Source organism: Bidens hawaiensis, unplaced genomic scaffold (genome assembly GCF_021521415.1).
Source record: "Bidens hawaiensis isolate Kalapana, Puna unplaced genomic scaffold, B.hawaiensis_p1.1 tig00014638_1, whole genome shotgun sequence".
Classification (NCBI taxonomy): Eukaryota; Viridiplantae; Streptophyta; class Magnoliopsida; order Asterales; family Asteraceae; genus Bidens; species Bidens hawaiensis.
The window spans coordinates 366,785-393,536 of record NW_027492276.1 but is presented as its reverse complement, the minus strand read 5'-3'; the positions used below and the strand labels follow the sequence as shown (position 1 = coordinate 393,536).

At 35.5% G+C, this 26,752-nt stretch overlaps 1 protein-coding gene across 1 annotated transcript; it reads right to left on the bottom strand.

The window, feature by feature from the left end:
• Positions 1-10,681: 10,681 nt before the first annotated feature.
• Positions 10,682-26,410, bottom strand: LOC143547125 (uncharacterized). Its single transcript, XM_077038622.1, has 13 exons — positions 26,276-26,410; positions 25,939-26,206; positions 25,743-25,833; positions 25,647-25,654; positions 22,889-22,951; positions 22,708-22,798; positions 22,473-22,608; positions 22,222-22,404; positions 22,071-22,138; positions 11,487-11,544; positions 11,212-11,394; positions 11,038-11,120; positions 10,682-10,937 (listed from the first exon to the last, which is right to left on the bottom strand). The coding sequence occupies exons 1-13, from the start codon at positions 26,408-26,410 to the stop codon at positions 10,682-10,684; spliced, it is 1,623 nt and encodes a 540-aa protein (XP_076894737.1).
• Positions 26,411-26,752: the final 342 nt, after the last annotated feature.

The following is a 26,752-nucleotide window of genomic DNA, read 5'->3' as shown; positions in this document are numbered from 1 at the left end:
TTTTTGTTTCAGTTCGATTATTTTCGGGTTTTTTTCAATTCTGTGTAGACATTGCAAAAAAATTAGAAAAATGAAAATGCATATTTTAACCTTGTATAAGAACGTATTAGAGTATGCATATATATTGAATTCAAAAAACAAAAATAGGCAAGTGTTACGTGGAAATATACGAATATAAAGTTTCTAAATAAAGTTTAAAATTCTACAAAGTTCTTAATTAAAAAGCATAATAAGTTTAGTCTCAATCTTTATTCATCACCTTATTTGTTTTCAAAGTTTAGTCCATTCCTCATCATCTTGAAAATCTTTACCACCGTCAATCGGTTGAGTTCGATTTTTTTAAATTGGATAACCGAATCGAAACCGAAAAATAGGTTTTTAAAAAAAACAAAAAATTAACCGTCGGCTAATCCTTCGGTTCGTTTTTTTTTTTGTGCACTTTACGGTTAAATTGGTGTCGGTTCGTTAATTCAGTTTTCCGCTCATCCTATTAAATACGACATAAACTGAGACTCGCTTGATTGTTAGCAACTTGATTTTTATTTTTATTTCAAACAACTTTGTTATATTAGACTTATCAACTTCAAAATGTCATTTTACATTCAAGGAACACTGTTATGCCTCGAACCACTTTTTCTAATCATGTTAAGCATATTATTAAGAGAATCTGGATTTCTACTAAGCTGTTCAACTTGAAGCTATACATATTTTCACAAATAACTTAGAAACAGCTAGTCATTCAATCATACACTTCACTACTTATTTGATTGAGGCATTTACACAAACACCTTTTGTGCGCATTCAAAATAATCATCAAATCTTAAGTTGGAATGCATTCTCAATTGACAACAAACAAATTTAGAAAATTAGCATAAAAAATATTTGAAACAAAGAAACTCATATTGTAACTAAACTATAAACATCAAACTCTCAAAAATGCTCTTAAATCACGAATCAAGCCCTAAATTCTAATCAACAACATCACTAGTTAAAAATTGAGATTCAAAAATCAAAATTGTGAATAATCATACTAATAATTCAAACATTGTTATTAATATAGGATTTAACAACTAAAACAAAACCTGGATCATGGGTTTGCCGAGGATCTCAACGAGGGGTTTCCCCTATAATCGAGAAGAAGCAAACCGGACTGGTATTATGCCGACTACTCGAATATGAAACATGGTGGCAGGTCGGTTGTAATAAAACATGGTTTCTGTTGTGGTTGATGATGACGTTGTCGATTGTCTTGCTGGTCTCGCCATTTTTTCCTCTTTAAGATTTCTAGGGTTTGAATTGGGGGGAAATGAGCTTTATGTTGTTAAAGACCTTCATCTTTAACCCTAGTCGGTGAATTAAGTGTTTGAATTTGGGGAACATGACTTATTCGGTATTTGGAGAGAAATAGGGTGGGGTGAAATTTTTATTTCGATTAAAAGATGACTCGCATATATGACACACAATTTTTTTTATATTTATGACACTTGTCTAATGATATACAAAGATGAGTGTCATAAACCTTCTAATTTATTAAAAATATAACTTTTTTTTAACGACTCGCACAATTACGCGTAATAAATAAATGTGTGTCATTGTGTGCATGTCATTAAAGGCCCTTTTTCTAGTAGTGTATATTATTTAGTCACACATTATAAAAGAAACCATGACACTTGAACACATTTTGCCACACATATAAAACCTTAATAATCAACCTAACAGTTAGTAATTTTAGTCACACAAGTAGTCATATATGTTAGCATGTAAGCAACACTACAAAATAAATACTCGTGGTTGTTGGTGACATTTGGCCACACTACTCAAGTGTGGCTACTTAATGTCATACTTTTTTTCTATAAAGTGTGGCTAAATGTTGTATTTTTTGGTCACATTAATAAAATATCAAACAAATATTGTGGTAGTTGGTCACATTTGGCTCGCATATATGACACACATTTGTTTTTTTTTTTATTTAGGACAATGGTATAATGATTTACAAAGATGAGTGTCGTAAACCTTTTAATATTTTAAAAATATGAATTTTTTTAAATACTTGCACAATTGCACATCATAAATCAACGTGTGTGATATTGTGCGCATGTCATTAAAGACATTTTTTCTAATAGTGTATATTACCTTTTAGTCACAAATCATCAAACAAAAACCATGACACTTGTACTTTTTTCCACACATATAAACCTTCATAATGGACCGAACAATTAGTAGTTTTAGTCACACAAGTAGTCATATATGTTAGCTTGTAAGCCACACTATAAAATACATACTCGTGGTTGTTGGTCACATTATACTTTTTTCTGATAAAGTGTGGTTAAAGGTTGTATAATTTGGTCACATGAATAAAGTATCGAAAAAATATCATGGCAATTGGTTACATTTGGCCACACTTCACTAGCATAGCTAGTATATATCACATTTGTTTTTCTTTAATTGTGGGCTATAGGTTATGTTTTTTTGCCACATGAATCAAATACCCTGACAGTTGGTCACATTTGGCCACACTTTTTCCTAATGAGGCTGGTAAATTACACATTTATTGCTAAAAGTGTGGCTAAAGGTTTTGCACAATTATAATATGGTCACGTATTTTTTTCTTTATGTGTGGCTAAAGGTTTTGTAGTTTGAACAGTTATACATTTGCTATACAAATATATGAAATGTGTGGCTAAAGGGGTTTCAAAATGTTAAATCTAACATTTAGTCACGTTTTTAAGCAAAAGTGTGAGACTTTTGTCTTTTTTCTTTAAAAAGACGTGACCGTTGTCCATTTTTAATACAATGAATCCACTTACTTCCTATTAGGGTGTTCAAAGTCGGATATCCGGAGTCTCGGTTATCTGAACGTAATCCACTATCCGAAATTCTAAATAGCAATTAAGAAATTAATATTTTCCAAAGTTCACAGTCATTGAATCAGGTTGCGACATTGTAAGAACAGATGTTAGGCTTAATACATGTTCAAACAAAAATGCTACTATGTTAGCCAAATAATATAATTGATTACACCAAAATAAATCTTAGAACCAATAACCACTATTACCCAAATCAATTGTTCCTTCAAATTTGAGAACCTAGAACGACCCAACTAATATAGCCAAAGGGTGATCCGTAACCATAGATTAGTAGGGAAAGCCGGAGAGAGTCAATTCAATCCGGTGAGGGTAGATCAGATCCGATGACGGAGTCTCGTAGAGGCTGGAATCACCAAAAGAGATAGCATAAAGATGGAGACTAGCGCGGCATATGCTTAAAATTAGGTTAGAATAAGGGTTATATCTCTTATTAGTTGTTATATAAAATAAAAAATATTACATTAGTATACCGGACGGATCGGATATTCGAACTGTCCGAAAAATCCCAAAACTACTATCCGAATTCTTGGATACCCGGGTTCGGATGTCCGAATTTTCGGATAGTTCAGATACGGACCCTCTTAACACACATATTATCTATATATACACCATATAAAGGATGTATGAATAACACATCCCTTTTCAAATAATTCGGATTCTTTTAAACACCCTTACTTCCTATATCCATAATCCTTAATGACATGTCGGATTTTTATTTGCTTATATATCTTCTTTAGTTTTATATTCAACACAATAAACGAATACGCTAAATAAATTTAATAATAATACACACCTAACTGATTTGTCTTCACTAGATATAAAGTTGTAAACAATGATATCCGACAATCGAAGACTTAAATAATCATGACATGTTACCCACAAAAATTGCTAAGTTAAATATTTTCTTCAAACTTAACAAGGTACTTTTTCCTTGCGATATATATATATATATATATGGGAGGGTTATTTTGATAACTATGTTGAGTTTTAATAACTATAAGAACTCAATTTTGAACCATACATTTAATTAAATGATATAAAATATTTGGCTGAGATTAAATTTAATTAAAAAATGAAGCAACAGAGAAAATAAGTGTTTTTGATAATTATACAAGTTTAAACGTTAGTTACACATGTGTAAAAAGTCGATTCGGTGTGTAAAAAAATACCGTACTTTTTTGTACATCACTTACACTTACGTATTACACATGTGTAAAAAAAATTCGAAAAAAAAATTGTTACGTTGAGTTCTTTCGAGTTCTTAAAACACAAAGTGGTTCTCAAAAGAAATCAATCCTATATATATATATATATATATATATATGTGTGACGTTATTTTACTAATCTCGTGAAAATAACGTTAAAAGTGGCGGAAGGTTAATCAGGCATCACGCGGTGGCGTTGATAGCCGAAAGACAAGGGTACATGCATCGATCAGCTGGTGTCCCGATGATTGAGTGTTATGTGCCTTATGTCCAAGGCTTGATGCAAAACTACAATCGAGCCGGGGGTCTCACCGGAAACAACCTCTCTATCCCTATGGGGTAGAGGTAAGGTTGTCTACATCTTACCCTCCTCAGACCCTACCATAGCTTTTCTATTGGCGGGATATACTGAGTACGATGATGATGATATATATATATATAAGAGAATCCTAAGAGAATCATTTGAAAATTAAGAATTTTGAGAACTTTTGGACCACTAAAAAAACCTCTAAAAAAATATTTTAAAAATCATAAAACAAAAAAATTTTAAAGTGTAAAAAAAACCAAAATTCTTATATTTCATTCTGGTTTCATAAAAAACACTTTGTATTATGCATATGTGTATAATTTCATTTAATCTCTAGTTACGTAATGTACACATATGTACATTATCATTTACCTTAAATTGTATATATGTGTATAAAAACATGTATAAAATTAAAAAAAATAAGTATTATACATATGTGTATAATTTTGTTAAGCCAATATTTTCTTTTCAATTTTTAAAATTTTTTTTATAAAATCAGGATGAAAAATAAAAAATTTTGGTTTTTTTACTTTTTTTATTTTCGAGTTTTTTTTGTTTTATAATTTTTTTTATTTTTTGATAACAAGAGTGTTTTTTGTGGTCTAAAATGGTTATTAAAGTTCACAGTTACAAAATAGTTCTCGCTAGTTTTTATCCCCCGTATTACGGGGTTGTTTTATATTATTTGTTTTTAATATTTATATTTTTTTAAATTTTTATTTTTTTATTGTATGAAAGTTAATAATATACTTATTGTTTAATGATAAATTATTTCACAAATAAATGAGATGTTATAACCCGGTTTAAAAGTTATATGGGTTTTGATGAGACCCAAGAACCGTTTATTTTTTTTAACTATAAAATTAGTTTTTTAATTATAAATAATATATATCTTTTTTTAAATAAATAAGATATTAATATTTAGTATATCCCTACTTTATAGGATTTTTATATCAAATATTTAGTGAGATTAGCTTAATTCAATGAGATGTTATAACCCGTTTAAGAAATATCTGGGTTTGATAAGACCTATACCCGTGAATTCGGGTCAAATGTATGAGAAGCCTCAATTTAAAAATCAAGCAAATCTGGTGACTCTAAAAAAAGGGGGAGCAACCAAATCGCAGCACATATGATTTTATGATTTCGTTTATATGTATTATATATATATATATATATACTAGTAGGTACCCGTGCGATGCGGCAACGGCAAGAAATTACAATGCGGCTTCTCGTTTTCTATTTCTTTAGCAAGTTCTCACATTTGTTAACCAGCGCGATGTTGATGCGACAACAATATAAAATGCGGTACTCGTTTCTAGATTTATACAAGCATATGGCCACGTAGTCTAATGCCATAAAATCTAAATTTTTTTATGAAATCTATAGAGCAACAACAATTTTACGTAAACGAGTACATTGAAAGCCACATATCACTATGTTAGAGTTGTTGTCTGCTACTCCGTTGCTCCAACGTGTCGATTCCTAAATAAAATTGAATATTTTGAATAAATGACCAAGCCACAATGATCCGAAGAATATTCAGGCATCTCGAGCATCAAACACACCTTGCTTTGCTACTCATGTTTCTAGTCAATAATATGACATGTTCAGTTACTTATGAATTCCTAAAATTATTTAAACAATAAATATTAAATCAAACTAATCAATGATCAATCAACTTAAAAGAAAAAGAAATGTACGATCAAATAATTCAAATAATTGAAAGAAATCAAATTTAAATGCAAGGACTCTTATTGAAAAACATTAATTTCTAATAACACATGTAAAAAATTTGTCAAAAATCAAAGTCAAATTATTAAAAGAAATAATAACTCATGCAAAAAATTTGTCAAAGTTCAAAGTCAAATTATTAAAAGAAAATACAGGACTCCAACTCAATAAGTTCTACGTATATATTTGCAGTCAAATTCAAAATTCAACTCAAATTACTAATAAAGCCAAGTTATTATTAATACTTGATTCGTTGATTGACTGATTCGTTTAAAAATTCATTCAAATTTATTTATAATAATATTAACTTAATATCAATTTGATTTTCATATTTTAATTCCCTTTGTTTAAATATATTTGTTTAATTTTGAATTGTTTGGTATATTAATGATGATATTTAAACTGGAATTTAGATTTTCTTTTTCTAACAGTAGAATTGAAACATACAACCATGAACATGCTAATTTTCTTAACGAACAAACAGTTTCTTTTCTTAACGAACAAACACATATATGATTATTCTTTTCAACACTCGAACTCGTTTATTTTATTAACGAACGAACACAAACAAAAAAATCCATTCGTTTTTAAGTGTTCGTGTTCATGTTCGTTCGTGTGTTCGGTTAAAGTTTAACAAATGAACACACTCAATTTTTTAACGAACGGACAAGAACAAACAATCTGTGCGTTCAAGTGTTCATGACCCGTTCGTTTGCTCGTTTAAGTGTTCATGTCTGTGTGTTCGGTTAAAGTTCAACAAACGAATTGACATGACTAATTTGACTAATTGTAAATGTACCTTGGCATATACATGTACAGTCTCATTTCCTAAACTTCTGCAGTACAACGATATTCCATTTTTTATGTATAACCAACCAAGAAGCTGAATATATGGCATCTTCTTAGTTTTTCAACAACCTAAAAGATTAATGTTATATTAGCAGAAGCAAGACAAGGTCTGCTACACGGTAAAATATTGTTTTCAAAGCCGAGGGTAGGAACAAAAATCTCATTTTTCCATGTAGTTAATCTGCCATTCCTCATTTGAGTTGTTCTCTGTTTGCATTTTACTCTTTCTGAAAAATCCCTTTTTGCCCCTGTCATCAACTTCTTGTACATCAACAATATTATCTAACGTGTCAGAATTTACTACTGAAACCCATTACATGTCAGATTATCTAACGTTTGTCATAATTTCTGCATAATAGAAAATAGATAATACAAATTACTTAGCATGAAGTTCAAGAAATAGTCGCTGCAAAATGAAATATGGATAAATGGCAAAAGATGACTAATACATGATCTTTCAAGCGAATAAGTTCTTATAGTATCTCTAAGATCTTTCCCCGGTCGTTAAACTGAATTTCAACAAACTTATTTAAACAACTACAGTAAAACAACATTCATTGAAATGAACACTTCTAGTTGTACATGATTAGTAATGGTGTGTCGCAAACACCCGATCTCATGAAGTCTGTACATAATTAGTAATGAACACCTCAATAGTTTTTATAATTTATTCAATTTTAATAATTATTTAGAACCATATTTTATAGATGTTACCTTGCATTTTTCAACTCCCTCTTTAGTCAGTGACAACAGTTCCTAAATATGCTTATATGGAATTACAATCTCACCAAACTCCTGAACTATATTAAAAAAATTAAAAACACAATAACTTTACAACATTAGCAAGTGTAAACAAGATATACTCGCATTGCATCGTCTCGGGTGCACTCCAACTACAAAAAATAGCCATAACGTAACAAACATTACACTTTAAGAAGATTTGAGAAACCAAAACCAATTGTATGGAGACTTACTAGACGTGTTGTGAGAGACTTATTCCACCGTGGTCATCCCCATAAGATTAAAGACATCCTTGCAACATTAAAATGACAAAAATTGAAAAGAAAAAATATAAAAGGTCTCATTGATTAATTAACACAAACACTTAACTTTGGAAAAATAGATTTGAACAGACTTGTTGAGCAACAACAATTCGTTTTTATTTCATATCTTTGAATCCATAGATCTAATAATCAATTATAGCGTTATTGGCGACTTATATCAGTATGCATACTGTTGTAATTCCACTTGGTACCAACCAGCCTCTTCCAAAGCTTCGTACTCATCCCTGGAATCTCGTACAATTGACAAAAATACGTTATTTATACAATTTTTGTAAGCATATTTCACTTATTATCTATAGATGATGTAGTGATAGTAATACCTTAAAAGAAATCACCAGATACACGTCTAACAATTGCTTCTAATGACATCTGGTATTCATTAATTGATCAAGAGTCTGAAGCCAACATTTTCATATCTAAATACAAAAATAAAAATAAAAATCTACTAATGTAATAAAATAAGGTTTTGTTAAACAAGTGTCATTTAAACAAGAGCCTTCCTTTTTATTTTTACTGCTTGTAATATTGACCACGTTTTAGAACGTAAATTTAGTGCCCTACAATTTGAAGTGGAGGTTGAGGACGGTTTTTGTTTCCTTTGCACAAAACCACCCCGAATTGGTTTCAATGCACGTCTCTTCTACTTCATCTTAAACACTATTCTTCCACATTCAATAGATGGTTGTTTCTCAAATAGCGCTCTTAAACCTTAAACTATCCTAATTTGTGGCTCATATTTACCCTAACTCCATATACTATACTTGGCGTGTGATAATAATACATTAATTTTTGATTTCTTCTTTCTGTTGAAGGCTGATGGATTTTGTTTGGTAGATTTAATTTTGTTGAAAATATGCATTATTAAGTATCTCTGCTTATTGGTTGTATATTAGAAAAATTAATAGGAGGACATGCTTAAAGGAGTGATGTAAGTTACTTGTAATTGGGTGAGCATTACAATCGGTGTTTCTCTATATTGCACACTAAATCCATACACTGCTTCTCATCACATTTTGTTTATGGTTTTTGTTTCTTTTATATGGTATGTTCAACACCATTACTCCTGGTATGCTAAATATAAATTACATCATCTTATTAAACAGAGCAATGTACTGGTTACAAAGAATTTGAAAAAAAACGGGTTACCTTGAAAAGTATGTGGAAGAGTCCAAATCGGACAATAATATATATTGAATGGTTGGCGATGTTTCTTATTAATTCCTTTTTTTAAAAACCATGGTTTTTAATATGTATGACATTACTAGATTTCACTTCTTTTTTATTTTTTATTTTTTTGCAGGCACTGTTTTTGGAGAACCGGTTCTTTGCAAAAACATTGGCAAACGGATTCAAGGTAATTACCATTTTGGATTTCATTTTGTTGTTTTCACGTGGGAAACTCTAATTTTTAGTTGGATTCTTTTATTATATCGATTCACTCATTTTATATTTAATTTAGCTTTAGGTAGAAAGAGTTAGAAATTCTTTGGCATTTGGTACGCACAAATTATTTTAAGAAAACAGGTTTGTTTGGACTATTAATTTTATTATTGGCGACATTAATATTTTGTAAGTAGTTTATATGTCATTGACTCATTTCTAATGAATTTTGACCCCACCCAGTGCTTGATTCTCTGTTTGAAGAAAACAGTCGAACATAACAGCAATGGAGAGTTTAAAGTTTTTGGTGTCTTCACCATGCATCAGGGGTTTAGCCACGCTGGTAGTAGCCTACTGTATTAGCATTAATGTTGTTGGTGTGACCATGTAAAACTTGATAGTAGCCTATTTTATTAGCATCAATAATTAATAGATCAAGCTGAAAGCCCATGTAAAGTATTAAGTGGTTGATTTTTGGGATTCATTCATGCTTACTGTTTTGTGGATGCAAACAAGTTGAAATTGAGCTCACGATCGGCTTCTAAATCAAGCCTGAAGTGTTGGCCGGGTCAGAATGGATTTTGGGAGACATGTCAAAACGAATTCGGATCAAAAGGGTTTTGGTTAAACGGCATCTGACGTTTACAAAAAGTGTTAACTTGATTTGGGTGTAAATGGCCCGTTTTAAAAAAAGTGTCATCTTGGTTGACCAAAATGGACAAGTCAAAACGGGCTCCTTAATTATTTTTATGATTTTTTCCCTTTTTTTCATAAGTTGAAATTTTGTTGCCTTATGGATTTTAGGTAATTTTACTTTTTTATTTTATTCTTTCTCATCACATTTAGGGTCGTGCGCAAGTTGGTTTGGTTTTGAGCCGAATTATTTGGTTAAAATAGTTTAAAAACTGATTGATTTCAGTTAACGTGGTTTTAGTTAATTCAGTTTTGAGCATTGGTTCGATTTTCGTTAACCAAAAAATGACTTGAGACAAATATTTGACTGGAAGTTATAGTTCACAATAACAAAATTGTTAAAAGCTGAAAATTCATGGAACTTGGCTATCCTTTCTACAAATTTTATATGTTTGTGTCACTTTGTTTATTATTTATTATTGATGGGATTTTAGTTTAGTAGCAAGGATTATTGTCTTCCACTATAGGAACCATCCTCAAATTATATGTTATATAGATCTTTGTTCCCACTTATTGGTTTGTATTAAAAATAATAAAGATGTAAAACCAAAACAAATAAGTTCAAAACCAAAGTTTAACCGTTCACTTAGAATCCTTCTCCAACTTAGGAGTTAAAATAGTTGCAACATCACAGGATTCACTGTTGTTGCCCATCTCTTCAATAATATTTGACTTAAACTTATTGGCCGACATGCTAGTTTGATCGTCAACTTCAAAAACATCAACCAATTTTCTCTTAAGTTTATCGTCAGAAGACGTTGACATTCCTTTCTCCTCATTTGCCACATCCTGACCATACATTAGAACTTGGGGTTTGGTTATCTCCAATATCCAAAATCTGTTATTAACAATTAACAAAGTAATCAATATAACAAAATCATGTCACACATCTTTGTGTCACCTATATGTATAAGTTTCAATTATCATATGTAACAAACATATTTACCTTGACGGAAATAGAACCGGATGATTGAAATTCTGACATAGATGCTCCCAATGAAACATAATTAGAATCGGTTTGCTGAAATTAAAAGTGTAACAACAAAATCGGTTAATGAAAATAATTATAAAATAACATTAACTATAAAATGAATTTAGTTTTAAATAATTACCAAACGTCCATTCTGCCTTTTCTGTAATTCAGTGAGAATATTAGTGTCATCAGTAAGCTTGTTTATACCATAATCTTCCACATTGTTTCTGAAATTGAACTCTGCCACATCGACCTTAAAAGCAAATTTCATTTCTAAAAAACAATCAAACTCAGCAGGGAATCTACCGTTTTCAACCTCATTCTGTAATAAAATAAGTGGAAAAAAAAACTTGATTTTTCAATTTGTTAACAATTATCTGTAATAATTATAAAATTTAGTAATTGAAAACATACCTGCTTTTGAGAATCAATCAATTCAGCTGAAGTTTTGTTGATCAGCATTCTAGCATCTCTATCAAAGAGAGTCAACGCTGTCACACCCTCAAAATCCACTCACGGAGTTTTACCGTCAGAGGGTGTGAACTGGCAGGATCGGAATCATCAGTTATAATCAAACCATAAAAACGTTTAAATGCAAATAAGTGCGGAAGCGTAAAAACCTTAATTCAAAAGCTGCGTCACGCAGGACGACTTAAAACCAAAGATAACTGTTAAAAATAAGTTTGCAGAATAAAAGTGTTTTCATTTAATGCATGCTCCTAAACCGCGCGCCCGCCTCGGCTACCTGAGAATAACATACTAAAAGTGTCAACACAAGGTTGGTGAGTTCACAAGTTATATAAGATAAATCGTTTAGCGTTTTGCGTAACCTCGTTACGGCGTTTCAGTGTTGCGTAACCACGTTACGGCGTTTAAGTGTTGCGTAACCACGTTACGGCGTTTAAGTGTTGCGTAACCACGTTACGGCGTTTAAGTGTTGCGTAACCACGTTACGGCGTTTAAGTGTTTTGCATTACCAGATAGTGTTACGTCAAATTATATATCGATAGGTAGCTAATCTATACAACAAGTATCGCTAAGTGGTTCGAGACCGAAGCTGACTGTTTATCAAGTGCCCGTCACCAGGTCAACCCAGACCATGGTAAGTGTTAGCCAAAATTACACCCACTCAACCTCCAGTTGAGCTTAGCGTCGGGTGGGGTTTGTCAAACCCAGTAGTACTACTCAACAGTGACTCGCTATTCCAAATATTAACCGGTTCGATGTGTGGGACTTCAAATGTTACGTTTGCCGCTTAGCCTTTACAAGTGATATATAATTTATAACAAAATCTTAAATATGCGTTTATCTCAGAAAATGCGTTTATCGGAGTATGTTATCTCCCCCAAGTGAAAAACGTTTGAAAACAGTTCAAAGAGCGGGGTAAGTGAAACTCACTGTTTGCGAAGAATATCCCGATATAGATCACCAAGTGATGCGCGTCGTAGAAACTCTCTAGCGTTCTAAATAACAAAGAGATTTTCTAAGTATCGGTACGTTTAACGAGTCTCTAGACTCGGCACATAATACCTATGCACGTAACAGATTTCGTGTTTCGTTTGTGAATCGTGTGTGACTTAAACAAGTACAATTGTGATACGATACATGAGTGAGCAATTACTTTCGTGTCACGTACTAATAACATACTTTACTAGCAATTATCCCCGTAAGGGCATTTTGGTCAACAAACAAAATTAACTAACCATTATTCCCCATAAGGGCAATTTGGTCAATTCATGGCAATCAATTAGCAACTATTCCCCGCAAGGGTATTTTGGTCAAAACATAACAAATATATAAAAACTATCATATTTCATGCATTTTTACACAACTCAGCAGTTAGTTTCATTATGACAGAATTTCTACTTGAAAGATTGTACTATTTCACCGATCATAACGTCTCAATTAATTCACCAAAAATCACCACAGAAGCATACATATCTTAGGTTTCCAGAACATATTTTATCTTATTTTTATTCCACATATTTTTCTTATAATGACCAAAACATTACAGCAAACTCATATCAGTCAGATTCATGCGCAACAGAATGTTATTTGCAATTCCCGTTAAACGAAAAATCCAATAAATGCAAGACCACTTGGGTTTGGTTCCTAACTCAATGAGTCAACTTCCAGAAGTGGAACCAACCCAATTGGCCTCGTGGTTCATGAGATATAACATTTACAACTTAACCTAACAGCAGGTCTAACAGCTCAGCTTTGCACCACGTTTTTGTAAAATAATAAAAGTACACTTCTACTTGTCCAAAAATTACAAACTTATACTTCATGGAAACTAGACTCAACCTAGTTTACTGCAGTACCCACAATCTCAACCAATTTTCACGTTTACACTTCGTTACAGTCATTTAAACATCGTATACACATTCTGCCCAGATTCTGTTCACATCAAAACTTAACAATTTCACTAGCCATGGATCACAAATAAATCATATAACATGCTAGACACTAATACTACTATCCATGCATCTCAATTACACCATACATACAAGATTAGGGTTTGTGTTTTAACTCAAATCAAAGACAACAATGAATCATGCAACAACATCAATCTAGTTATCAATTCATTATCCAAATAACAACAATCATATTAACCATATACATGAACAAAATCGGCTGCCTAGGGTTTGTACTTAACCCATTAAACATCAAAATTAAACAACAAGAAGGTAAAGGATGATCAATTATACCTTCCTAGCACCTAGTTCTTGGATTAATCACTTGATTTGATGTGTATATGTGTGTGTTCTTGTGGACGGCAGCCGTGGAGAACAAAGGGAGGGCCGATCGGGGTTTGTGGTGTGGGGGAAAAGAAAAGAAAATAAGTTAGGGTTTGTAGTTAAGGTTATATTTATAATTATACAAGTTACACTCTAGTCCCTCTACTTCCAAGTGTTACATCTCTAGCCTAACTAATTGGTTCTTGTTTCTTGTTTAACATTCCACATAACATAATCAAGTAACACACATATATCTAACACATAATTATCACATAATTATTGTTTTGACGTTTTTCGTTCATTTATCAATCGTTTGCGTCAACTCGTTTGCGTTTCGGTGCAAATCCCGAAAGACTACACATGTAGTAAGTGTTAAGCGTCATTTAAACCCTAGTTTAAATGTAATGAAGTGTGCGTTATAGATTTAACGATCTTAAAGTTTGAATTGACGGAGTTGAGTTAACGGAGTTAACCTGAAATTGACGATTGTCACATCATTCCCATGTTAAAGAATTTTCGTCCCGAAAATTTGAGTCAAGTCGTGATGAGAGTCTGAAAGAGTAAAAAAAAAAAAATTTCAATTTGTCATATCATCCCCTAGTAGAAAGAAATTTCGTCCCGAAATTTAATTCATACCTCCGGTGATGTTTGACGGTTTGCCGAGTTTCGCGGTTTTCTGTGTTTGGTTAGCCCTTCAAAAAGGTGAGGATACTTTTTCATCATTTGATCCTCGCGTTCCCACGTGAACTCCGGTCCACGTCTCGAGTTCCAACGAACCTTAACGATTGGAATTTTGCTGTGTTTGAGCGTTTTGGTTTCCCAATCCAAAACCTCGACTGGTTCTTCAATGAAACGTAACTGTTCATCAATTTGTAGTTCCTCCAAAGGGACTACTTGGGATTCATCAGATAGGCATTTCTTCAAATTTGATACGTGGAATACATCGTGTACGCCACTGAGTTCTGTTGGTAGGTCCAGTCGGTACGCCACCGGACCAATGCGCTCAGTTATCCGGTACGGACCAACATACCGTGGGTTGAGTTTGTTTCGCTTTCCAAAGCGAACCACACCTTTCCAAGGTGAGACTTAGAGTAACACCCGATCGTTCACTTGAAATTCGAGAGGTTTTCGGCGCTTGTCGGCGTAACTCTTTTGGCGATCTCGTGCTGCTGCCATGCGATTTCGGATTTGAACAATCTTTTCCGAGGTTTCGAGTACTAGTTCCGGACCAGTGATTTGGCTGTCACCCACCTCTGCCCAGCAGAGTGGTGATCGACACTTCCGTCCGTACAGCGCTTCAAACGGCGCTGCCTTAATACTTGCGTGGTAGCTGTTATTATACGAAAACTCTACCAAGGGTAAGTGGGGTTCCCAACTTTTTCCGAAATCTAAAACGCATGCACGCAACATATCCTCCAGGGTCTGAATAGTCCGTTCACTTTGCCCATCCGTCTGAGGATGGTATGCTGTACTCATATCGAGACGGGTGCCTAGTGCGCTTTGCAGCGACTTCCAAAAGTGCGAGGTGAAACGAGAATCTCGGTCGGAAATGATCGAGACAGGCACTCCTTGTCTAGACGCCACTTCTTTCATGTATACGCGAGTCAGTCTTTCCATTTTGTCCGTTTCCTTAATTGCTAGGAAGTGTGCCGATTTAGTCAACCGGTCAACGATCACCCAGATGGTATCGCATCCCGTCGGTGTCTTAGGCAAACCCGTAATAAAATCCATTGAGATGTGCTCCCATTTCCACATTGGGAGTTCCGGTTGTTGCAGTAGACCAGATGGTTTCTGGTATTCTATCTTGACTCTGGCACAAGTCAAGCATTTGCTCACGTAGGTGGCAATGTCGGCTTTCATGTTCGGCCACCAGTAAAGTGCCTTTAAATCATGATACATTTTATCTGAGCCAGGGTGGATAGAATATCGGGACTTATGAGCTTCATCCATCACTAGAGTTCTCAACTCTCCGTATCGTGGAACCCAAATCCGGTTCTCAAAATATCTGGCCCCGTCCGATCTGGTTTCAAGTTGCTTGTTCATGCCCCGCATGAGTTCCGACGGAAGATTATCATCTTTCAAAGCTTCCAGTTGCGCATCGCGAATCTGATCGGGTAAGCTGGCATGAATCGTGAGTTGCAATGCTCTCACCCGTCTGGGTTTATCTGTTTCCTTTCTGCTGAGGGCGTCGGCCACCACATTGGCCTTGCTAGGGTGGTACTTGATGGCACAATCGTAATCTTTAAGCAGCTCGACCCAACGACGCTGTCGCATGTTCAGCTCCTTCTGATCGTAGATATGTTGGAGACTCTTGTGGTCGGTGTAAATGGTAAACTTGGTACCGTACAAGTAATGCCTCCATATCTTAAGAGCAAACACCACAGCTCCGAGTTCCAAATCATGGGTCGTGTAGTTCTTCTCGTGAACCCGTAGTTGTCTAGAGGCGTAGGCTATAACCTTCTCGAGTTGCATCAGCACACAACCGAGACCTTGTATAGATGCGTCACAGTGTACCTCAAAATTTTCCGTTCCCTCGGGGAGGGCTAAAATAGGGGCGCTACAAAGCTTGGTTTTCAACAGTTGAAAAGCGGATTCTTGCGCGTCACCCCAGTTGTACTTAGTGCCCTTGTGGGTCATAGCGGTGAGGGGTTGAGCAATTTTTGAAAATCCCTCGATGAAACGCCGGTAGTAGCCGGCCAGTCCTAGGAATTGTCGCACCTCAGTCGGAGTCTTAGGTGCTTCCCAGTTTTTGATGGCCTCTACCTTACCGGGATCGACATGTATACCATTCTCGTTGATCACATGTCCTAAAAAGTGAACCTCGCGAAGCCAAAATTCACATTTCGAGAGTTTAGCATACAGTTGTTCCTTCTTCAATAGTTCCAGAATTACCCTTAGGTGCTCTTCGTGGTCAGTCTCGTTCTTGGAGTAGACGAGAATATCATCGATGAAAACAATCACGAACTTGTCGAGGTACGCCTTGCATACTCGATTCATGAGATCCATAAATACGGCTGGCGCGTTGGTTAGGCCAAAAGGCATAACCGAAAACTCGTAGTGACCATACCGTGTTCTGAAAGCCGTCTTTGAGATATCTTCTTCGCGCACTCTCAGCTGGTGGTAACCGGATCGTAGATCAATCTTCGAGTAGTAACTCGATCCTTGAAGCTGGTCAAACAAATCATCAATTCGGGGTAAAGGATAACGGTTCTTGACCGTCACCTTGTTCAACTCCCGGTAGTCGATGCACATTCGGAAAGTCCCGTCTTTCTTTCGGACAAACAAGACAGGGGCTCCCCATGGCGATGAGCTAGGTCGGATAAAACCCTTATCCAACAAATCTTGCAACTGAGTGGACAACTCCTGAAGTTCCGCCGGTGCGAGCCGATACGGGGCTCGTGCTATGGGTGCTGCACCGGGTGTCAACTCGATTTGGAATTCGACTTGACGAATAGGAGGGAGTCCGGGCAAATCCTCTGGGAAAACTTCCGGAAAGTCTCGCACAACCGGTATGTCTTCAATTCGTTTCTCCTCCGCGGGTTTCTCAACAATCTGCGCCAAAATTGCCGGATGACCCTTTCGTAGATACTTCTGTGCCTTCAAAAGGGTAATGACGCTGGTGGTCATGCCGCTTCTCTCGCCTCGGACCGAAATGATCTCGCCGGAAGGGGTGGTAATATGGACTATCTTATTATGGCATATAATCTCCGCTCGTTTCTCGGATAACCAGTCCATGCCGACAACAACATCGAAACTACTAAGCGTAAAAGGAATAAGGTCGATATCAAAGACATGACCTGACAGTTTCAACTTACATCCCGCAAGTATATGAGTTGTTACTACAGTTTTACCGTTAGCTAATTCGACAGGAAACTTAGCGTCTAACGGGGTTGGAGTAAGGTCTAAAAGTTGGCTAAAGGCTTTCGACACAAAACTCCTATCAGCTCCAGTGTCAAATAAAACAGAAGCAAAACAATCGTTTACAGGGAACTTACCAGACACCACATGCGGATCATTGCGGGCTTGACCCGATCCAATCACAAACGCTCTTCCTTTGCCATTGCCTCCACCATTACTGCCACTTCCATTACCCCCATTGTTGTCATTCTGTTTCAGCTTGGGGCAATCCTTCCGGAAATGACCTTCCTGCCCACATTCAAAGCATCCCTTAGTTGTCATCGGTGGCTTAGGAGCACCCTTTGCCGCAAGGTCTCCTCTACATTCTTTCGCTTGGTGACCTATCTTTCCGCATCTTTGACACTTGACACGGTCACACTGGCCAACATGATGAAAGTTGCACCTGTTGCACTTTGGATATTTCCCAGCATATCCGCTCGAAACCTGCCCGCTACCGTTGTGGTTGGTGTTGTTGTTGTGATTATGAGTGTTAAAGCTCCGAGTAAATTCGGGCTTACGGTAGTGGTGTTGCGGTGGGAGGTTCGAGGATGAAGATCTGGTGTTGTCAAACTTTCTCTTCCCGCTGTTCCGGTTGCTGTTGCTGTTACTGTTGCTGACGTGGTCATTACTCGGGTTGTCACGGGCTTTAGTGGTCGAACCCCTAGGTGGTAACGCACCTTGGGTCACAGCCTGATCCGTCAGTTTGTGAGCTAAACGGATCGCTTGTTGGATCGTGGCTGGTCGGGAAGACGTCACCATGCCCTGAATTTGCGGTGCTAAACCATCAATGTACATTTCTATTCTCTTGCTCGGCGGATCTTCCTCGGGATCTTCCTCAAGCTCCTCTTCGGGATCTTCTTCAGGTTCTACTTCAGGCTCTGCCTCGGGCTCGGCCTCAGGCTCTGCCTCAGGTTCGGCTGCGTTCTGAGCAAGTTGCATTTGTAAGACATCGCAACGCTCTAACGCTATCTCAGTTCGGGTCCTTGCTTCTTGGAGTTGCTCTTGCAAGTCTATCATCTCAGCTTGCATCTTCATCATAACCTTCATTTGTTGCTCACTAGTCTCTTGCATATCTTTCATTGCCGCTGCCATGCGGGCAATCTCCTCCTTAGTCTCGGTTCCGTCTTTAAACAGTCTGGAAACGTTCTCTCTCGTGTAGCGCATGTAACCCACATCACGCTCCAAACAAGAAACGACAGCTGCGAGAACTCACTCTACAGGTTCGGTTATGGGTGGTAGGGTGTTGGGATAAGCAGGATGGTTCGGGTGAGGCAACGGGGGAACTTGTTCGCGATAGACCATACGTCTGATCATGTTAGGGTACCAATCCCAGCTAACGTCGTTTTTGTAAAGGCCTCCGGATAGGCGGTACCTCTTCGGTGCGGGAGCTTCGAGTTCCGGGACTACGCGGGGTGGCGAGGCGGTAGGTAACTGAGGTTCCTTCCCGTGAGCATGCGTCATCGAATCGGATGATGATGAGGGTGGCGTCGACATTCCTACAGGTAAGCCGTGTATGCGCGCGTATGAGTGAAAGAGATAAAGAGATAAGATTACCAGACTACACAAACCTATGCAGTGCGTATCATTATAACTAATGGGTCGTCGCGGTTATAGTCTAGTATGCATGCAGCTTCTAGTTCGCTATAACCAATAGCTCTGATACCAATCTGTCACACCCTCAAAATCCACTCACGGAGTTTTACCGTCAGAGGGTGTGAACTGGCAGGATCGGAATCATCAGTTATAATCAAACCATAAAAACGTTTAAATGCAAATAAGTGCGGAAGCGTAAAAACCTTAATTCAAAAGCTGCGTCACGCAGGACGACTTAAAACCAAAGATAACTGTTAAAAATAAGTTTGCAGAATAAAAGTGTTTTCATTTAATGCATGATCCTAAACCGCGCGCCCGCCTCGGCTACCTGAGAATAACATACTAAAAGTGTCAACACAAGGTTGGTGAGTTCACAAGTTATATAAGATAAATCGTTTAGCGTTTTGCGTAACCTCGTTACGGCGTTTCAGTGTTGCGTAACCACGTTACGGCGTTTAAGTGTTGCGTAACCACGTTACGGCGTTTAAGTGTTGCGTAACCACGTTACGGCGTTTAAGTGTTTGCATTACCAGATAGTGTTACGTCAAATTATATATCGATAGGTAGCTAATCTATACAACAAGTATCGCTAAGTGGTTCGAGACCGAAGCTGACTGTTTATCAAGTGCCCGTCACCAGGTCAACCCAGACCATGGTAAGTGTTAGCCAAAATTACACCCACTCAACCTCCAGTTGAGCTTAGCGTCGGGTGGGGTTTGTCAAACCCAGTAGTACTACTCAACAGTGACTCGCTATTCCAAATATTAACCGGTTCGATGTGTGGGACTTCAAATGTTACGTTTGCCGCTTAGCCTTTACAAGTGATATATAATTTATAACAAAATCTTAAATATGCGTTTATCTCAGAAAATGCGTTTATCGGAGTATGTTATCTCCCCCAAGTGAAAAACGTTTGAAAACAGTTCAAAGAGCGGGGTAAGTGAAACTCACTGTTTGCGAAGAATATCCCGATATAGATCACCAAGTGATGCGCGTCGTAGAAACTCTCTAGCGTTCTAAATAACAAAGAGATTTTCTAAGTATCGGTACGTTTAACGAGTCTCTAGACTCGGCACATAATACCTATGCACGTAACAGATTTCGTGTTTCGTTTGTGAATCGTGTGTGACTTAAACAAGTACAATTGTGATACGATACATGAGTGAGCAATTACTTTCGTGTCACGTACTAATAACATACTTTACTAGCAATTATCCCCGTAAGGGCATTTTGGTCAACAAACAAAATTAACTAACCATTATTCCCCATAAGGGCAATTTGGTCAATTCATGGCAATCAATTAGCAACTATTCCCCGCAAGGGTATTTTGGTCAAAACATAACAAATATATAAAAACTATCATATTTCATGCATTTTTACACAACTCAGCAGTTAGTTTCATTATGACAGAATTTCTACTTGAAAGATTGTACTATTTCACCGATCATAACGTCTCAATTAATTCACCAAAAATCACCACAGAAGCATACATATCTTAGGTTTCCAGAACATATTTTATCTTATTTTTATTCCACATATTTTTCTTATAATGACCAAAACATTACAGCAAACTCATATCAGTCAGATTCATGCGCAACAGAATGTTATTTGCAATTCCCGTTAAACGAAAAATCCAATAAATGCAAGACCACTTGGGTTTGGTTCCTAACTCAATGAGTCAACTTCCAGAAGTGGAACCAACCCAATTGGCCTCGTGGTTCATGAGATATAACATTTACAACTTAACCTAACAGCAGGTCTAACAGCTCAGCTTTGCACCACGTTTTTGTAAAATAATAAAAGTACACTTCTACTTGTCCAAAAATTACAAACTTATACTTCATGGAAACTAGACTCAACCTAGTTTACTGCAGTACCCACAATCTCAACCAATTTTCACGTTTACACTTCGTTACAGTCATTTAAACATCGTATACACATTCTGCCCAGATTCTGTTCACATCAAAACTTAACAATTTCACTAGCCATGGATCACAAATAAATCATATAACATGCTAGACACTAATACTACTATCCATGCATCTCAATTACACCATACATACAAGATTAGGGTTTGTGTTTTAACTCAAATCAAAGACAACAATGAATCATGCAACAACATCAATCTAGTTATCAATTCATTATCCAAATAACAACAATCATATTAACCATATACATGAACAAAATCGGCTGCCTAGGGTTTGTACTTAACCCATTAAACATCAAAATTAAACAACAAGAAGGTAAAGGATGATCAATTATACCTTCCTAGCACCTAGTTCTTGGATTAATCACTTGATTTGATGTGTATATGTGTGTGTTCTTGTGGACGGCAGCCGTGGAGAACAAAGGGAGGGCCGATCGGGGTTTGTGGTGTGGGGGAAAAGAAAAGAAAATAAGTTAGGGTTTGTAGTTAAGGTTATATTTATAATTATACAAGTTACACTCTAGTCCCTCTACTTCCAAGTGTTACATCTCTAGCCTAACTAATTGGTTCTTGTTTCTTGTTTAACATTCCACATAACATAATCAAGTAACACACATATATCTAACACATAATTATCACATAATTATTGTTTTGACGTTTTTCGTTCATTTATCAATCGTTTGCGTCAACTCGTTTGCGTTTCGGTGCAAATCCCGAAAGACTACACATGTAGTAAGTGTTAAGCGTCATTTAAACCCTAGTTTAAATGTAATGAAGTGTGCGTTATAGATTTAACGATCTTAAAGTTTGAATTGACGGAGTTGAGTTAACGGAGTTAACCTGAAATTGACGATTGTCACAACGACACAACTCCTGTCGAATCTTGAACCCTTATCTTGATCTTGAATCTACATAATTTTTAAAATAGGTTAATAGGAAGCAAAACCAAATATTGTATATTTTGTCAATAAACATTTGAATTTTTTTTCACCAAGTACCTAGGTGTAGGAAGAACACTTAACACGTTGCATCTTTCTGTTTTGCATTCATATTCATTTCCCCCTTCACCATTATTTTCCATAAGTTTACGGCTACAAGTATTACAGCCAATGTAATACCACTCTGTATCTGGACATATGGCCTTAATTGTTACAAGGATAATGATATTCTTAGGCTGCAAATAAGTAAAAAACAAATTATGCAATATAATCTTACAAATAGTGAATTTAATAATTAACTTACAAATATAATTGTGCAAATATCACCGATGTTAAAAAAATCTGTTGCTCTCAAAAACTCCTCATCAACAGACGACAACATCTTCACCGGAATCGGTTTACAAACAGAAACATCATTGGCATTTAGCAGGTCCACCAAACTAAAAAATTAAATATTTAATGAATTTAGGAATACGTAATATAATATGAAATTACAAACTTAATAAATAAATGAAAACAATATTGGTTTAATAATATACCTGTTTTTGTATTCTTCAATCTCAAATAAATAGTCGTTTATAAAGAAACGGCTAACATTAGATCCAAAAGAATTCGACACATAAACTTTCTCTAAAAAAAGGAAAATTATAAACCGACACATTAGTTTAAGTTAGTGACATGTTAAAACACAAGAAAGTTAAAAATAGTAGACATAGTTACCTTTACCATCAGAACCGGTATAATACTTAACCCTACCAAACTGAAGTATAACTATCGCATGGCCTTCATCAAAATGTTCAATTACATATGTGACAATCGTCAATTTCAGGTTAACTCCGTTAACTCAACTCCGTCAATTCAAACTTAAGATCATTGAATCTATAACGCACACCTCATTACATTTAAACTAGGGTTTAAATGACGCTTAACACTTAGTACATGTGTAGTCTTTCGGGAATTGCACCGAAACGCAAACGAGTTGACGCAAACGATTGGTGAATAAACAAAAAACGTCAAAACAGTACTTATGTGATAATTATGTGTTAGACTTATGTGTTGTGTGATAACATCGTTATAAACACTAACTCAAGATGTAAACAAGTTAGTTAAGCTAGATAAGTAATACTTAGAAGTGGAGGGGCCAAAGTGTAACATAGTATTATTATAAATAATAATACTAAACCCTAACTTATTATTCTCTTCCCCCCACAATCCCGATCGGAAATTCTCCCTTGGCTCCCTTGGCTGCCGCCACCTATATACACACATACAATCAAGTTCTCAAGTCTTTGATCGAAGATTAAGGTGCTAGGAAGGTATAAACGACTATCCTATGCATACTTTATACTTAATTTTGTTGTTTAATGGGTTAATTGGGAACCCTAAGGGCCGATTTTATGTGTGTATGTAGTTTATATGATTGTTGTTGTTTTGATGATGATATGATAACTAGAATGGATATTGTTACATGTTAATTGCTTGTGTCTTTGATTTGAGTTCAAACAAAAACCCTAATCATGTATGTAATGTGTAATTGATGTGCATGGATAGTGTTTATGGAGTCTAGAGTGTTATATGAATGCATGATGGTCCATAGATAGTTAATATGTTGAGTTTGGATGCAAACAGTTTCTGGACAGATTGTGTTATTGATGTTTAATTGACTGTAACGAGGTGTAAATGTGAAAATTGGTTGATATTGTTGATACTACAGTAAACTAGGTTGAGTCTAGTTTCTAAAGAATATAAACTTGTAATTTTTGGACAAGTAAAGGTTAACTTTTATGATTTTACAAAAACGTTGTGCAAAGCTGAGCTGTTAGACCTGCTTTTAGGTTGTTTTGTAAATGTTATATCTCATGAACTACGAGACTAATTGGGTTGGTTCCACTTCTGGAAGTTGACTCATTGAGTTAGGAACCTAACCCAAGTGGTCTTGCATTTATTGGATTTTTCGTTTAACGGGAATCTCAAATAACATTCTGTTGCGCATGAATTTGACTGTTATGAGTTTGCTGTAATGATTTGATGATTGTGAGAAACCTATGTGGAATAAAAATATAATAAAATATGTTCTGGAAACCTAAGACATATATGCTTTTGTAATGATTTTTGGTAAATTAATTGAGATGCTATGATTGGTGGAATAGTACAATCTTTCAAGTAGGATTTCTGTCTCGGTGAAACTAGCTGCTGAGTTAAGTGAAAATGCATGAAACATGATACTTGCTATATAATTGTTATGTTTTGACCAAATTGCCCTTGCGGGGAATAATTGCTAATTGATTGTCATGATTTGACCAAATTGCCCTCATGGGGAATGATGGCTAGTTAATTGTTATGTGTTGACCAAATTGCCCTTTACGGGGAGTAATTGCTAGTGATGTACTTTATGAATACATGACACGTAAATAATTGCTTACACATGTAACGTATAACAAATACATTTGTTAAAGTCACACACAATTCACAAACGAAACACGAAACATGTTATGTGCATAGGTATTATGTGCCGGGTCTAGAGACTCGATAATATTCCGACACTTAGAAAAATCTCTTTGTTTTTTTAGAACGCTAGAGAGAGTTTTTCTGTGACGCGCATCTTGGTGAATTATTTTGGGAATACTTCGCAAACAGTGAGTTTCACTTTCCCCTTTTAAACTTTTTAAACGCTTTTCACTTGGGGGAGATAACATACTCCGAAACGCATTTAAGATTTTGTTAATATAGATTATATATCACTTGTAAAGACTAAGTGGCAAACGCGTTAACTAAAGTCCTTCATTCACATCGAACCGTTTAATATTGGATAATAGCGAGTCATTGTTGAGTAGTACTACTGGGTTTGACAAACCCCACCCAACGCTAAACTCGACTGGAGGTCGAGTGGGTGTAATCTTGGCTAAACACATACCATGGTCTGGATGACCTGGTGGCAAGGCAAATGATAAACAGTCAGCTTCGATGTCGAACACTTAGTGATACTTGTTTTATGGGCTAGCTACCTATAGATATATAATTGACATAACACTATCTGGTAACGCAAAACGCTTAACGCAAAACGCTTAACACAAAACGCTAAACGCTCTATTTTTATATAACTTGTGAACTCACCAACCTTGTGTTGACACTTTTAGTATGTTATTCTCAGGTAGCCGAGGCGGGCGCGCGGTTTAGGAACATGCATTACTTGAAACATTTTAATTATGCAAAATTATTTTTAAACTGTTATCATTGGGTTTTAAGTCGTCCTGCGTGACGTAACATTGTTTGCTATGGTTTTACGCTTCCGCATTTAATTACTCGTAAACGTTTTCATGGTTTTGAAACTTTGTTTTATGGTTTGATTATAACTAAAGATTCCGATCCTGTTAGTTCACACCCTCTGACGGTAAAACTCCGTTAGTGAATTTTGAGGGTGTGACAACATATTTGGAGAGCTCAGACACATAATGATCCCATAGTGTGAGATACACACAGTTTCCACTGAAATTACAGAAGCGTTACAAACAGTCATAAGTATAAAGTTTATTAACCTAAATATGTAATCAAATGATAGGTGTAATAGTAATACCGTAAATCACATATCTCCATCGTACGCTTGTTTTTATCCTTCACGTTTGAAGCATTGCTCTTGAACACATGAACCACGTGACCAGTAATATCTAATACAAAGAAAAATAAATAAATAATTTATTAACAGATTTAATGGAAATCTATGACTAAAATTATAAATCTATTTATTTGCATGCCAAAAAATTATTTTATACCAACTGTCGATTTCAAAGAAATATCTTTATTGATTAGTGATTCAAAAGAAATCATCTTAAAACCAAACAGACGACCATCAAACTCCTGACATGAATTCAAATGTGTGTTTGGTCCCAACACCAATTTGTTGGGACAGTCAATCACATGGTAGTTCAATCCATTTAAACCAACGCTCGGATTAACTATAGTCAGAGTTGAGCTTTCCTTGAGGAATCTTTTGAATCTAAAGATATCTTGTTTGTAAACTGTTGCTTGGATTCGATTCTCCTGTCATTAAAGTAAAAAATATATATGAGAATTAAAATCTTTAAGTAAAAAAATATATTAAATAAGTACATTTTCATCCATGAGCACTATCTCGATCAGAAAATCCTCATTCACATTTTTGTTGTCTTTTATGCTCCATATTCTTAAAACTCTAACCTTCAGAGTTGATGGTGATGTTTTTAGAACATCAATCTCATTAAGCATGGTAAATTTTTTATCTTCCTCTGACCTATGAATAAAATAAAAATATAAAAGATTAGAAGAAATTATTTGAAACATAAACAAAATGAATAAAAAGGGATGAACTTACATTTTTGGAGAATTTATAGTTATGAACACTATTATAATGGCTTAAGTGATTACCTAGATATTTATATAGCAGAATGTATAAACTATAAATTATGGTAAACGTATTATGTTTAGAAAGTTTCTAAATAAAAAATGAAACAAATTTTAGCGGTTTATTGTAGGTATACTTATCCCAAAAATAACAGATTTATTATATTTATAAATTTAAGGTAAGTTTTTCATTATTAGCATAATGAA